General features: G+C 39.4%; 1 protein-coding gene across 2 annotated transcripts in view; it reads left to right on the forward strand.

The window, feature by feature from the left end:
- PLCB1 (phospholipase C beta 1) overlaps positions 1-14,280 on the forward strand; it is a 741,541-nt gene that overhangs the window by 568,068 nt on the left and 159,193 nt on the right. For both annotated transcript variants that reach the window (XM_050807500.1, XM_050807501.1), the window contains exons 13-16: positions 4,268-4,352; positions 5,381-5,558; positions 10,120-10,187; positions 12,451-12,547. In XM_050807500.1, coding sequence (XP_050663457.1) covers positions 4,268-4,352; positions 5,381-5,558; positions 10,120-10,187; positions 12,451-12,547 — 428 coding nt within the window. The remainder of the gene's footprint in view (positions 1-4,267; positions 4,353-5,380; positions 5,559-10,119; positions 10,188-12,450; positions 12,548-14,280) is intronic.

Genomic DNA, 14,280 nt, shown 5'->3' on the forward strand with positions numbered 1-14,280 from the left:
ACCCCGTCTCTACTACAAATACAAAGTGGGTGTGGTGGCGAGTGCCTATAGTCCCAGTTACTCAGGAGGCTGAGGCAGGAGAATCACTTGAACCCGGGAGGCAGAGGCTGCAGTGAGCCGAGATCACGCCACTGTACTCCAGCCTGGGTGACAGAGTGAGACTTTGTCTAAAAAACAACAACAAAAAAATTAATTTATTAAAAAAGAAAGAAAAAACAAGAAAAGCCACTGAAATTTCTGGTTTTCTCTCCCAGTATCTGAAGTCACCTATCCATGGACAATAAAAGGAAATCTGCTATTAGCTGCTTTCAATGTATCCTGTTGCTACATCGGAATCCCATGAAGTGTCTTCAAAATGCAGATTCCTGAGTTACACTCTTACCCTGACTTAGAATTTCTAGAAATAAGACTTGAAAATATATTTTTGAAAGCCCTACTTGACTCTGACATCCTACTTGTGAACCAGCACTTTTATAAAAAGAATTCTACACCAAATTCAAGTAAAGTAAGCTTTACCCATGTTCAGCCACAGAAAACTGTGAAATTTTGAACAAGGTTCTTAATTTCCATGGATTGCAGATTCCTCCTTTATAGGGAAAGAAGTTGGTTTAATTCAGATTGGAGGATTTACCCCCAAGAAATCAAGTGAGTTCCTCAGTCGGGAAAACTGACCTCTGCCCCAGACCTCTGCCCTGACCTCTGTCCCAGCATATAATAAAATACTGGGAGTATTTTATTATGCTCAGAAATGTCTGCTATGACCTGAAGTTCAAAACGCATTTGTGATTTTTTTTTCCTCTCACTTCATCTCCATAATAGCTGATATTGATGCTCTAAACACGTCAGGATTTTGTTTTTTTGCTAATTGCAATTTTAATGCCTTTTATTTCTGCAGTTCTGACCTGCAATTAAAGTCGGTTTGTTTTCCTCTGACTTTTTCAATTCAGTATTTGCTCTCTGCTCTGATTTAGTTCCATCAGGTGGGTGTGCATGTTTATTGAGAACATGGATAGCCTGATTACCAAATAGCTCATTTTACTTTTTGCTTGGACACCTATCTCTTGTTCTGTCCATCTCAGTTGATTCTGAGGCAGGTTTTGTTTTTGTCTTTGTTCTTGTTTGTCTGTTTGGTTTGAGGGTCTCGCTCTGTCACCCAGGCAGGAGTGCAGTGGTACAATCTCGGCTCACTGCAACCTCCGCCTCCTAGGTTCAAGCGATTCTCCTGCCTCCTGAGTAGCTGGGATTACAGGCATGCACCACCACAACTGGCAAACTTTTGCATTTTTAGTAAAGACAGGGTTTCACCATGTTGGCCAGGCTGATCTTGGGACTCCTGACCTCGGCCTCCGAAAGGGCTGGGATTACAGACGTAAGCCACCACGCCCAGCCCTCAGGCAGGTTCTAAACGTCTACATTAGACATAGATTCTTGTTCTTAAAAGTGTGGTCCTCAGACCAGCAGCATCTGCATCACTGGTGAGCAAGTTAGAGCTGCAGCCGAGTCCTGGGCCCCACCCTGGACTCTGTGTTGGACTCTTCATTTTAATAAGACCCCAGGTGATGTGAATGAGATAGAAGAGCTAAGCTGTAACCACCATGGTTTACTAACCACCTGCATCAGAATTATCTGCAGGCTGGCTTAAAATGCACGTTCCGGGGCTTTTGTCCGAGCTACGTGAATCAGGGGACTGTGGACTTGATCCTGTCACCTGCGCATTAACAGCTCAGGTGATTCCTTAGTGGAACTGAGTGATAATCATGGCTCCAGTAAAATCTTTATCTGGGCCTGATTTGGGGACTTCCTGACAGAGGGCACCTATTTGGGGATATTTGGGACATCTCCCTGAAATTCCTCTACTGGAGAGAATATGGTTACCTGGAAAATCCTGAGAGCAGGGCTTTCAGGTAAAACGCTCTGCTTTCACTCCAGGTGTTTGATTAAAGATAATTCGGGTCTCCCAATTCCAATATTCAGGAAAAATGTCATCAACTTCAGCACGTGTTGACTTATTTTAATCAATCACAGTGGTTTTCAAACTTGAACACACACCAGAATCAAGAGGGCTTGTTAAGACGCAGACTCCAGTTTCCCAGAGTCTCTGATTCAGAATCTGCACTTCTAACAAGCTCCTGGTGATGATGCTGCTGATGGTTCAGGGACCACACTTGAAGAAGTAATGCTCCATGATATTGAGCAGCATCTTTCTGTAAAAGGGAAATGGAGGGTTTGGCCATTTCTTTAGTGCACTCTGGAACATGTCGTCCCAGCACAAATGCATTTCTTATCAGCAGCAGCCACAGTGCAGGCTGACCTGGTTGAACCCCTGTGCAAGTTATCACTGGAGGAAGAAGACCTGAACCCAAGGATGCCCGGGGCTGGCCCTACCTATTCAGCCACTTCTCTGCCTGCTCCCAAAGCTCTCATAGACAGTTTCTAATGACTTGTCCTTCTGCAATAACCTCTGATGCTTTTCAGGATCAATTCTCTGACTAGTAGTTTTTCTTCTCTCCCTAATACTTCTGAGGAATGTGGTACTGTATTCTGAGGGCTGCATAAGCCATTTAATAAGCTCCCATACAGACCAAGAGAGGCCTGGTGAGAAGGGGCAAGGTTGCTGTGGAGGACTTTGCAAGTCCTTTGAATCTCTCCTTAGCCTCTCCCTGCGGTTCCAAGAAAGCAGTGACTTGGGGGTTCATATTCAAATGCCAGAGAACTCACTTTCCCCCCAGAGCACATGACTTGGGGGTTCATATTCAAATGCCAGAGAACTCACTTTCCCCCCAGAGCACATGACTTGGGGGTTCATATTCAAATGCCAGAGAACTCACTTTCCCCCCAGAGCACATGCTTTGTTTTTAAAAGGAAAAAAAGGAATACAAAATAGTGACTTTTCCTGTGGACCACTGCAGTATGATTTGAACCCTCAATACTACCCCCCTAACCCCAGGAAAAAAAAAAAAGAACAGCTGATGATCCAGGCTTAAACATTCATGGAAAAGGGAATGAAAATAAGAATTACATTTTATGATCGATTTGAATTTTCATCAAGAAGGCTTTTCATCGCTGTTACTTATTCTTAGTACAGTCACAGTTCTGCTAAAATGTATTATCATTGCAGCATGTAGAGATAACTATTGGAAATCAAGTTCGACAGACTGTAGATCAAATTCAAAATCCATAAAACCTAAAGGAATTGGATACCTTTATAATGATATTTAACATTCCACGAAGTGAGGAAAAAATTATTGCTTTTTGAAAGGTCAAGGGAAGCAGTAGCATTGAAAGAATATGAATGTTCCCCTATATCAGCTGTGTTTACAAGTTACTGGAGATAGGATTTGTCTAGTCTAGCTGGCGGACGCCGCCTTGTAACAGTGGAATCATCTTACATTTGCCCTGCTCTTTTAATGTTTCAAAGGCGTTTGCATCCATTACTTCATTTCATCTTCTCAGCATCCTCTGTCCCTTTCCAAGAACAGTTATTATTCTCCTCATTATATAGACCCAGAGTGGTTCAGACTCTGGAGCTCAGCTCAGCAAACCCTGCAGTGCCAGCCTTTTTCCATTATACCAGGTCCCTACTGGCAACATATTCAGAATGATACCACCTTTGCTTTTCTATTATGTACATAAGAGTTGCACACAACTTTCCCCGAGGTGCCTGCTACTTTTATCTTTCCTCCAGGACCCCCTCCCCAAGTGACACACTGTTTGTTTGCCTGTCTGCCCTTTTCTACATTTTGAGATTCTCTCCCTCTCTTTTTCTTTCTCCATTGTCTCTCTTTCCCTACTCAGCTCCCTCCCTGCCATCCTTCCTTATCTATCCTCTTTCATCTCCTCATAAACACTCCTTTGCAGCAGTGGTTTACAAATTTCACTTGAGAATTTACATGGAAATATGAAAGGGTTCTTTCTCCAAGTGTCTTGCAATTGACTTGGAATCAGCGAGTTAAACAAAAGGGACTGAGCCTCTAACTCTGGGAATTTCAAGGCTCCAGTGACAGCAAATGACCTGCTGTCCCCTCCACCTGTGTCTATGCAGGTCTGCCCTGGGAACCACCTCACACGTCAATGCTTTCACTGTCCACTTGTGTATGTTATTCAAATTCACGTAAGTTAGGATAAATATGTAGGATGATAAAAACCAATCCTGACGGGTGGGATTAGAGAATCACTTCTTTCTGTAGTTAATAACAAAAAGCAATCCTGTTCAGGCTCTTTGGATAAGCCTCCCTGCTTTCCTTCTTCTGTTCTTGTTCTCCCTTAGCCCAAAGCAGCAAGCCAAGATGGCGGAGTACTGCCGACTGATCTTTGGGGATGCCCTTCTCATGGAGCCCCTGGAAAAATATCCAGTAAGCAGTTTTGATGTTTGTCCTTGAAGGAATGTGTGCATTATTGATGAACAAGGTTGAGGGAAAACTTACTTCCTTTTCATGTTTATGTTTCTTGGTAAGATTAATGCAGTTGATGATGAAATCTTTGACAAGGAGGATACCAGCAATGGGCCCCACAAAGGGTGCAGGAAGTGCCTCTGCTCTCTTCCTCTTCCCACGCTCTTCTCTCTCACTGGCTGCCTGATGAAACTCAATCAAGAGTGCAGATTTCCCAACAATTACAATCAGCCCATAGAGACAGTCCAAGAGGACAGGCCTCTGCTCACTCCCAAGGAACCTCATCACACCCCTTTGAGATGAGTGGGTTGGCAAAACAGGACACTGCAGGTGGCACAATGTCTTCTTGGCCTGTCCCTGCTGGCTGCTCTCTATTTCCTTGCATGCACCTTTTGGTGTGGCACAACTCAGGTCGCCTATGGCCATGATGATATCTCTGTTTTAGGAAGGAAAGCAGCAGAAATATCCTAAAGTAACATTTTCCTTCCTGCACCCTTTTGCCCGATCTCCATCCATTTTTAAGTGAGTTTATACCAGTCCCTACACTCATTGCAAGCCAAGAATAGAGGACCAACTTAGGCATTCTATACATTTTCTCAAAGTAGCCTATCTTGTGGCTTGCCCACATGCTTTCTGATATAATATCTAATGACCCTCTCATGGGAAATTGATTTTCCCATTAGATGTACAAACTTGAAAATTCATAAATGTTCAGATTTAGTACATCAAATCTACCAGTATATTTCTATGGTCTTATTCATGTAGAATGTGTTGAAAAAAAAAAAGTATAGTAATGAAAATATATCTTTGATGTAAAAAAAAAAAAAAATTAGCGCCTGTGCAGGATACACTAAGAGTTTAATGAGCAGTGTTGAAGGTGGGGAAGAACAGTCTAGACATTCGGTATCCAAAGCTGAACAGGGGGTCTGGGGAGGGGATCTGAAAGAGGGAGCAGTAGTTTTAAAGAGTATGCCTTTCATTTCTACTAGCTGGAATCTGGAGTTCCTCTTCCAAGCCCTATGGAGTTAATGTATAAAATTTTGGTGAAAAATAAGAAGAAATCACACAAGTCATCAGAAGGAAGCGGCAAAAAGAAGCTCTCAGAACAAGCCTCCAACACCTGCAGCGACTCCTCCAGCATGTTCGAGCCCTCATCCCCAGGAGCCGGTGAGGGGCTGGTGGGCTCTCCCCCTCATGTTCTGTGTTGGTTTAAGAATTGCTGCTCTGGGCTGTGCGTGGTGGCTCAGGCCTGTAATTCCAGTACTTTGGGAGGCCAAGGCAGGTAGATCACAAGGTCAGGAGTTCGAGACCCTCCTGGCCAACATAGTGAAACCCCATCTCTTTGGTGGCCAACATGGTGAAATCCCATTTCTTTGGTGGCCAACATGGTGAAACCCTGTCTCTTTGCAAAAATACAAAAAGTAGCTGGGCGTAGTGGCCTGTGCCTATAGTCCCAGCTACTCAGGAGGCTGAGGCAGGAGAATCACTTGAACTTGGGAGGCAGATGTTGCAGTAAGATAAGATCTAGCCACTGCACTCCAGTCTGGTGATAGAGCAAGACTCCATCTCAAAAAAAAAAAAAAAAAAAAAAAAAAGAATTAAAAAGATTCTGCTGCTCTGAAATTAGCTTTGAAGGACTTTGAACATTCCTATTTCTGCACAGTTTTAAACTACTGGTTTTCTCTTGCTGCTACCAACTTAGTGGCTTAAACCAACACAAATGCATTATCCTCTAGTCCTGTAAGTCAGGAAGACCCCTGGGTTTCACTGGGCTACACTCCAGGTGTCGGAGGGGCTGTGTTCCTTCCTGGAGGCTCTAAGGGAGAAGCTGTTTCCTTGCTTTTTCCAGCTTCAAGAGGCCACCCACATTCGTTGGCTTGGGGCTCCTTCCTCCAGCTTCAAAGCCAGCAAGGCTGCATTTCACTAACCTTTCTTTTGTGGTCACATCTCCCTCTGACCACAGGCAGGAAATGTCCTCTGCTGGCAAGAACTCAAGTCCATCCAGATAATCCAGAATAATTGCGCCCATGTCAAGGTCTTTAACTCCATCTCACCTGCAATGTCCCTGTTGTCATGCAAGCTAACATATTCATGGAGCAGAGACATCTCTAGAAGGTCATTATTCTGGCTACCATGTAAGCCAAATAGTCTTCAGAGTGACCATATGACTTTAAGCTTCATAATGGGAAATATTAACTATAGAACTGAGCGCTGGATGCATTGTCAATGACGATATGCTGAAGAGTTCTGGGCATTTCAATCTTTTCATGTTTTGAAGAGCTTTTTAAAATCTGTGACATGGCAAAATTGCTTAAATTATCTTTCGAAGCTCCTAGAGGATGCCTAATATCATTTCTTTCCCTTTTAAATTAAGGTCGAAATAGATTTCTGTGGTTGATGAGAAAAGAATTCAGTGGTCACTCATTTCCTTTGGATTATTTGTCATTTAGTCTAATTTATCTTCCAAGTTCAGTCAGAAGCTTGGCAATCTGAAGACTGCATTCCAGACATCTCCTGATTGCAGGGTGATTAAGTGGAAGAAACTTTAAGCTTGACTCTAGGAAGTTTTTCAGTTGTAAGTTAAACATAGGAGCAATCAATTTGGAAAACCACTTAGCAGTGTCTGTAAAAGCTGAATATATGCAGTCCCTGTACCTCAGGTGTTCCATTCCTAGGTATATACTTGACAAAGATGTGTATTTAGGTTTACTAAGAGACACGTACAAGAATTGCTTAAAGCAGCGGTATTCAGAATAGCCACATACTGGAAACCAAATACCCATCAACAGATAAATGAATTATGGTGTATTCACACAAAGGAAGAATATGCAGCAATGAGAATGATCTATAGCTAAATGAAAACTATGGATGAATCACTATAAATAAACATAAGCTGAGCAAAGGAAGTCAGGTACAAAAAAACTACATGCTGTATGATTTAACCTATGTAACGTACAAAAAACAGGCAAAACTAATTTATGCTATTAGAAGTCAGGATAATGGGTTCCCTTGGGGGAGAAGCAACTAGAAGAGAGCCAAAGAGCCTTCTAGAGATTGGTTATATTTTGTTTCTTGATCTGGATATCACTTACTCAGACATGTTTATTTGGGAAAATTCTTTGCACTGTGGACTTACAATATGTGTACTTTTCTGTACGCCTATTATGCATCAGTTATAAGATTTTAAAATAATTAAAATATAAACTCTAGGACAATCAGGGTTAAAAAAAAACGTAGCCTGAGACTCTGATTTATCTTTTCTTCTCTTTTTCTGTCTCAGTTGCCTGTTTTTTTGTTTAGATTAAAATCTTTATCAACAGACATTATATAATTCTTTGAAAGGGTTTGTCCTGTAGCTTGTGAATGTGGACTTTCATCATTATTGTGCAGGTCTCTCAAAATTTTTTCAAAAATAATTTTTGTTCTCAGTAAAAATATTCTCTTTGAAGTTTGGAGGTGAATATCATTAACAGGCCTATCATTCACACCTATTTCCTAACACAACTCTATCCCTTGAATGCTAGCAAGCAAACCTTGTCATCCTTTGCATGTGGATGCTTGTGTTTTTTACCATCTGCCTTTCCCACTACCAGTTCTCTTCCTCTTATTAACAGGATGCATAACACAAATGACGATTTTTACAGGCTGTGAACGTTATTGCTTAATACAGAGAAAGGGCAACAATCTGTTAGTTATTCAGTAGATTTCCTAAGCTAGCCCTGTCGTCTCTTATGCAATCAATGGAAACTTTTGGACATTTTAATACGTAGGTAGGCCCCTGAATAAAGAGTGCTAATTTACCATTTGGTTTGTAGATATTCACAGTATTGGGAACTCAGTAACTTGAAAAACGTGAAAGGTATTGTATTTCAAAGCTAGTTGACTTATCATGACCCCCGTAGGCCAGATGCCTCTTGCAGGATTCAGCCCTTTGCTAGTAGACTTGTCCTAATGAACTAGGGTAAAGTAAGATATCTTCTATAGTTCAACAAGATTCCCCGAACATCCCTCCAAAGATTTACAAGAGAAATATCAGGCTTCTGCTTTTTCCAGTAAAGCAAGACAAATTCTTTCTTTCCCACAGAAACTAAAGAATGACCTGATTGGCTATTTGAAATGACTGTGAATTGTTGGGTCCTATGAAGTATTTTGTAGAAAGCTCTGCCAAAGAATTTTTTGTTAATTACTTAATTAAAAGAATCCCCTCTCTGATTTTTTTTTAAAAGGTAATGAGAACTTGGGATAAATTTCATTGTAAAAATGCTTAAGTGGCAATACCCTAAAAGAATGTGTCTCTAATATACTAGTAAGACACGTTTTATATCCAAAATATAATCAATTCACCTTATTAACTAATACAATATCAGCGTTATAAAGTGGTTGTATGTGGTTTTCCTTAATAAACAATCCAATACATAATAACCCTTGTTGGTCCCAGAAATCTTTTCTCCCCTGGAGATTTTTAAGCAATACTTTTTTCAGTGCTGTCATTCAGTAATTGAACTGTGTCAACCAAGTGAAAACATTTATAAGCTTCTCAGAGGACAGTGCAGTGGTACTGTCTCCATTTATATATAGATCGAGTAGGGCAGCTAACTTTCAGAAGGCTGGCAGCGGGTGGGGGTGGGGGGGGGTGCAAGTTACTTCATTGTTGAACCATTATTGCCATCTATTGGACTCATCCTGCTATTGCATCGTGTGAACCCTGAAAGATAGTAGTTAAATCAATTTAGAACTTTCGAACCTCGTTGACTTTTTACTTAAAAATCTTTTTTATATAATGGATTTTACTGGGTCTGACTGAAGCCCATAGCTATGGAAGAATGTAATGCTTCATACTGATATGAATATTTAACCTAGCAGAAATATCCACTAATTCTTCAGGGGAAAAACAATTTATTTAATTACTTGTATATTGGCTAAATATGTAGCTTTAATTACTGTATATTGGCTAAATATGATGCTGAATTATTTCTGATGGAGTTAGATTTCCAATCATGCTGATATTTAAGGATGCATCCATGTTATCCTGACCTCTTAAAAAGAATATCAGCATTTTCTACGATATGTGCTTTGTTGTGATGACAAGACGTCCATCAAATAAGCTTGCAGACAAATATTAGGATAAAGTTGGCCCTTCACGATTATTGTGTAGTGAGTTTGCTGCCAAAGCCCCAGAGTTCCTGCCCCAGCTCCTAACTTCTTTCACTACTGCAAGGTCCTCTCTGGCCTTGGGGAAAATGTCAACACAAGATCGCTGAGCTATGTGCTGACCAAGCATTGCATGGAAGAGTTGGGGCTTGGGAAAGAAGGGAAAGATGAAGGAGGGATAATTGATTTGTTTTCGGGGTCATAGAGACCCTGAGAGAGTGTTTGTATATCAAAATAGAATACACGTACAATAGAAGGCAAACTGTGTTCAATGCCATGTGTTTAAAAACATATAGGGAAAAAATATTAAGACAAGCATTTTTTAATAGAATTTTGAAAAATTTAAGTGGTATTTATGAACAAATCCAGTTTAGGAAAAAAATCTATATTTAAAAGGTCAGTGTAATTTCCTATAACGAATGAAGTTTAAATCCCTGAAAAAAATAATTTTAAAACCAACAGAAAGCCCAACTTCCAAGGAAATCTGTAATTAATTTTTGATAAAATATGTGTTACAAGTGCTTTAAAGCTAAATGTTGAAATGTTGACATCATTATCTGTTATTAAAACTTGACAGGAGAAGCTGATACGGAAAGTGACGACGATGATGATGATGATGACTGTAAAAAATCTTCAATGGATGAGGTGGGTACTTAGGGTTTCTGGTCCCAAAGGCATTCCACCAACCTATACCCTCCTGGATCTGTCTCATGGTCACTTTCTGCCATCTAGTGGCAAAAAGTAAATTTGTGCCTTCCAATGACCAGCTTCAATTTTTGATGCAGTTAAATGGCTTATGAAATGTTCCAAAGACCAGAGAAGATATGCGGTTTAGAAAAATGCTCAGAACTGTGACATTCATTGCATTGTTGTAATTTTGGAACACTAGAGCTACCTATTTATATAAACTTAGGCATCCCGAGTAACTTGATTAGCTCAGAAATATTAAGTGCACAGAACCTAGAAGAGAATCAGAAGCAGGTCAATCGGAATTTTGGAATTTTAGAATTTTGTCTTAGCAAAAGTTTATACTGAAACGATCTCGGAAACAGAGTGAGACCTCATACCTTTAAAAACAAGTTAAAATGAAAGATAAAACACATCCAGGTGCAGTGGTGTACACCTGTAGTTCCAGCTACTAGGGAGGCTGAGGGAGGAGGATGGCTTGAGTCCAAAAATTTGAGGCTGCAGTGAGCTATGATCACACCACTGTGCTCCAGCTTAGATAACAGAGCAAGACACTGTCTCTCTTTAAAAATACATATTTTTAAGTTTATATTGAATCTGCTTTCAAATTTGTTAGATATGTTCTGTCTCAGCACTTGTAGCTCTACAATTTAGTGAAAATGAAACAAACAATAAGCTGCTCTTATTTCATGTCCTTCCTCTTAGAATTATTTTTTAATGTCTAAAGTTTTGTTTAATTATGTTCCCCCACTAAATTTCAATTTTTAATTTCCAGGAAGAAAACAACTTACCGTGTCTGGCAAAGTATATGTTCCTGAGCATGATTTTAATTGTGTATAATTTCTGATCAGTGATTCTAAATAATTTTTAAACTCTCTTGCTAATTGGATAGTCCATTTGCAAATGAATGTTTCCCAGTTAACATTTGACCTAAATATTACTCCCAGAATTTTTATAAGACACTCATCTCCATGCATCCTCTCTTCTAAAAGTGTGAGAAAATGTTAGATCACTCTACAGAGGGCCAACTTGTGCCAACACTGTATTATTGGTTTTCTTTTTCATTAAAAACTCTAGCAAAGTAATATGCCATATCTAATAATAGCAAAAGCAGCATAAGATTGTACTACTTGCCAGGTACTGGTCTAAGCTCCTTCACATAAATTAACTTATTTTTTAATCAAAAACCACTATATGCTGTAGGAATTGATTTTATCCTGATTTTACAAATGAGTCAACTGAGGCACAAGGCAGTTAAGTAAGTTGCTCCAGGTTGCCCGGTTTCTAACTAGTGGACTTGGTATTCAAAATCAGGCAGGCTAGCTCTGGAACCCGAGCCATTAATCCCTGCACTATACTACCCTGCTTGTCTAAGACACACCATGAACCAAGAAGGCAGGGAGGGAGGAGTGTTGATGAAGAAAAGCAGGATTTGTTTACCCACCCCTGCCCATTTCCACAAAGCAACCTTTTTTATTATTATTAACAATTTTCAGTTCATTTGGTGGTCACCTGCCTAATAATTTTCTTATTGTGCAGTGAATTCTTAATTTACTAATCTGATGAGAACACATGGACACATAGAGGGGAACCACAGACATGGGGCCTAACTGAGGGTGGAGGTGGGAGGAGGGAGAACATCAGGAAAAATAGCTAATGGACGCCAGGCTTAATACCTGGGTGACAAAATAATCTGGACAACAAACCCCTGTGACATGAGTTTACCTATATATATATATATATATATATATATATAAACCCTGCACATGTACCCCTGAACTTAAAATAAAAGTTAAGAAAAAAAAATTACTAACCTTAGACAACACCTATGGACCCCCTGCAATAGAAGATGAGCTATAGCTCAGTACTTCTCAAACTTTGATGGGCATTCCAGTCACCTCAGTAAAATGCAGGATCTGAGCCTGAGGCCTGCAGAGGGGCTAAGATCAGGCATTTCTAGGAGGGGGCAGGGGGTACGGAGTGATTCTGCTGGGGCCGTGCTGCCAGCCGCCATTCAACCTCCCACCTCCCTTCCTCCCTCCCTTTTATCAAATGAGGTGTTGCTGTTGCCTTTCTCCTGTAATGATTTTTCTTTTTGTAATTTTCAGAAAGGGAGGGATGATTATCTGCATGCTTGAGTCATGTTGTCATTTTCCTAGGAAAATAACTGATAATATAATGCCGACTCTGGCAATGTCTTCTGTTTTATTCCTACTTCCAGGGGACCGCTGGAAGTGAGGCTATGGCCACAGAGGAAATGTCTAACCTGGTGAACTACATTCAGCCGGTCAAGTTTGAGTCATTTGAAATTTCAAAAAGTAAGTTTTCCCTGGAGAAAAACCCCTCTTGTAGCATATAATGATTATATTTTAAATGCAGAGTAATGGGACCAAAGAATGTTACCCTTAATAGAGCTATTTATACTTTTGAATATATTTTTAAATATATGTACATTTTGACTGTCTTGTTACCTTTACACATATATATAATAAATATACATGTATTGTAATATATAAAAATAACCATATGAGAAAGTACAATTGGGAATTGTACTTTGCTTTTTGTTCGCAACGCACAGTGACATCCATCTATTACATAAGTGATAATGTTGAAATAAACTATTTCCCAGAAGGGAAGCAGGCAGAGACTTGATGAACCCTGATAATTAGAAATAGAACCAATTTATCTATATTCCATTTGTCCAGCACATTTTGTATGTTTAGAATAAAACGCATTAATTCACATCACTTTGTGTTTTCCCTTTATTCAACTATACATCCATACTTATGCAAATAAAAATATCATCTTTACCCAGAAAAAAGGGTTCTTTTATGAAAATGCCCCTTGTATTTGCATGAAGTGTAACATGTTATCAGATTAAGGGAATCCTTGAAACTTACTAGCTGCTTATAAGGGTGTACACTAAAAACAGAAATGTTGCCTAAATGTACTAGCTTCTAATCAAGGATGGCTTTGCAGCTGTATTAAAATCCAAGCCTCTACAAAACACACTTGTTTATATTTGTATAATTTTACAAAAAGTCTTCACTTAGTGGTATATGGAATCTAGATCTCTACAACAAAGAATTCAACTTCCAAGAGTTTATATATAATGATTTCTCAACATTTAATTCGACATCCTAATTTCTGATATTTCCTACAAGTTGTTTTATTTGAAACATCCTTGCGTAGTTATTTTTATACCACTGTAATTTCATTGACTGCAAAATGAGTTTCTCTAACTCATGAGTTAAAGTTCCAAGATAAGTAGCCAAGTGTGAGAAAGAGCCGATATATTTAGATTCGTCAGAACCTGGAAACAACAGCACCAGCTAGATTTACAAACAAGCACTTTTCTCCATGTGTTTAATATGATTTTATAATCTTAAAAAAAGAATATTCAACATATTTTACCAAGTACCTACTAATGTTGACTTAATTTTAATTAATAGTTATGCTTAATTTAATAAGTCATAAAAATAGATTTATGATGGACCAAAATAAGACAAGCCAAGGTTTGTCTCAGAGTGGATTGGAGAAGATGAGAAGATGGATAAAGAAGCCTGGAAATCATTAAGAAAAACGAGGTTTTAATTTTGAAAGAGAGGTCAAAGAGGGAAAATATCTCAAAGATAAGTCAGTTTAAAAAATTTGGAGCTGTATAACCACCCTGTGCGATACTTATCTAAAATACTGCTCATAATAGTTGTTTTTTAGTGGGGACAAGGGTAGAAAGTGACTCTTGGTCTTTCTAAACTAGGATAACTTTGTTTTGTTTCTCTCACTTTAATTGGAGGCTTGAATTTCACTTTCAAAATGTTTCTCTTGTGTTTAGCACATCCTCCTCTCTGGTCTCCATTTTATTTCATACTGTGTTAGTCGGTTCTCGTGCTGCTATGAAGAAATATCTGAGACTGGGTAATTTGTAAAGAAAAGAGGTTTAATTGACTCACAGTTCTGCATGGCTGGGGAGACCTCAGGAAACTTAACAATCATGGTGGAAGGCGACTCTTCACAGGGCAGCAGGAGAGAGAATGAGAACAGACAAGGG

The sequence above is a fragment of the Macaca thibetana genome, chromosome 10, assembly GCF_024542745.1.
Source record: "Macaca thibetana thibetana isolate TM-01 chromosome 10, ASM2454274v1, whole genome shotgun sequence".
Lineage (NCBI taxonomy): Eukaryota > Metazoa > Chordata > Mammalia > Primates > Cercopithecidae > Macaca > Macaca thibetana.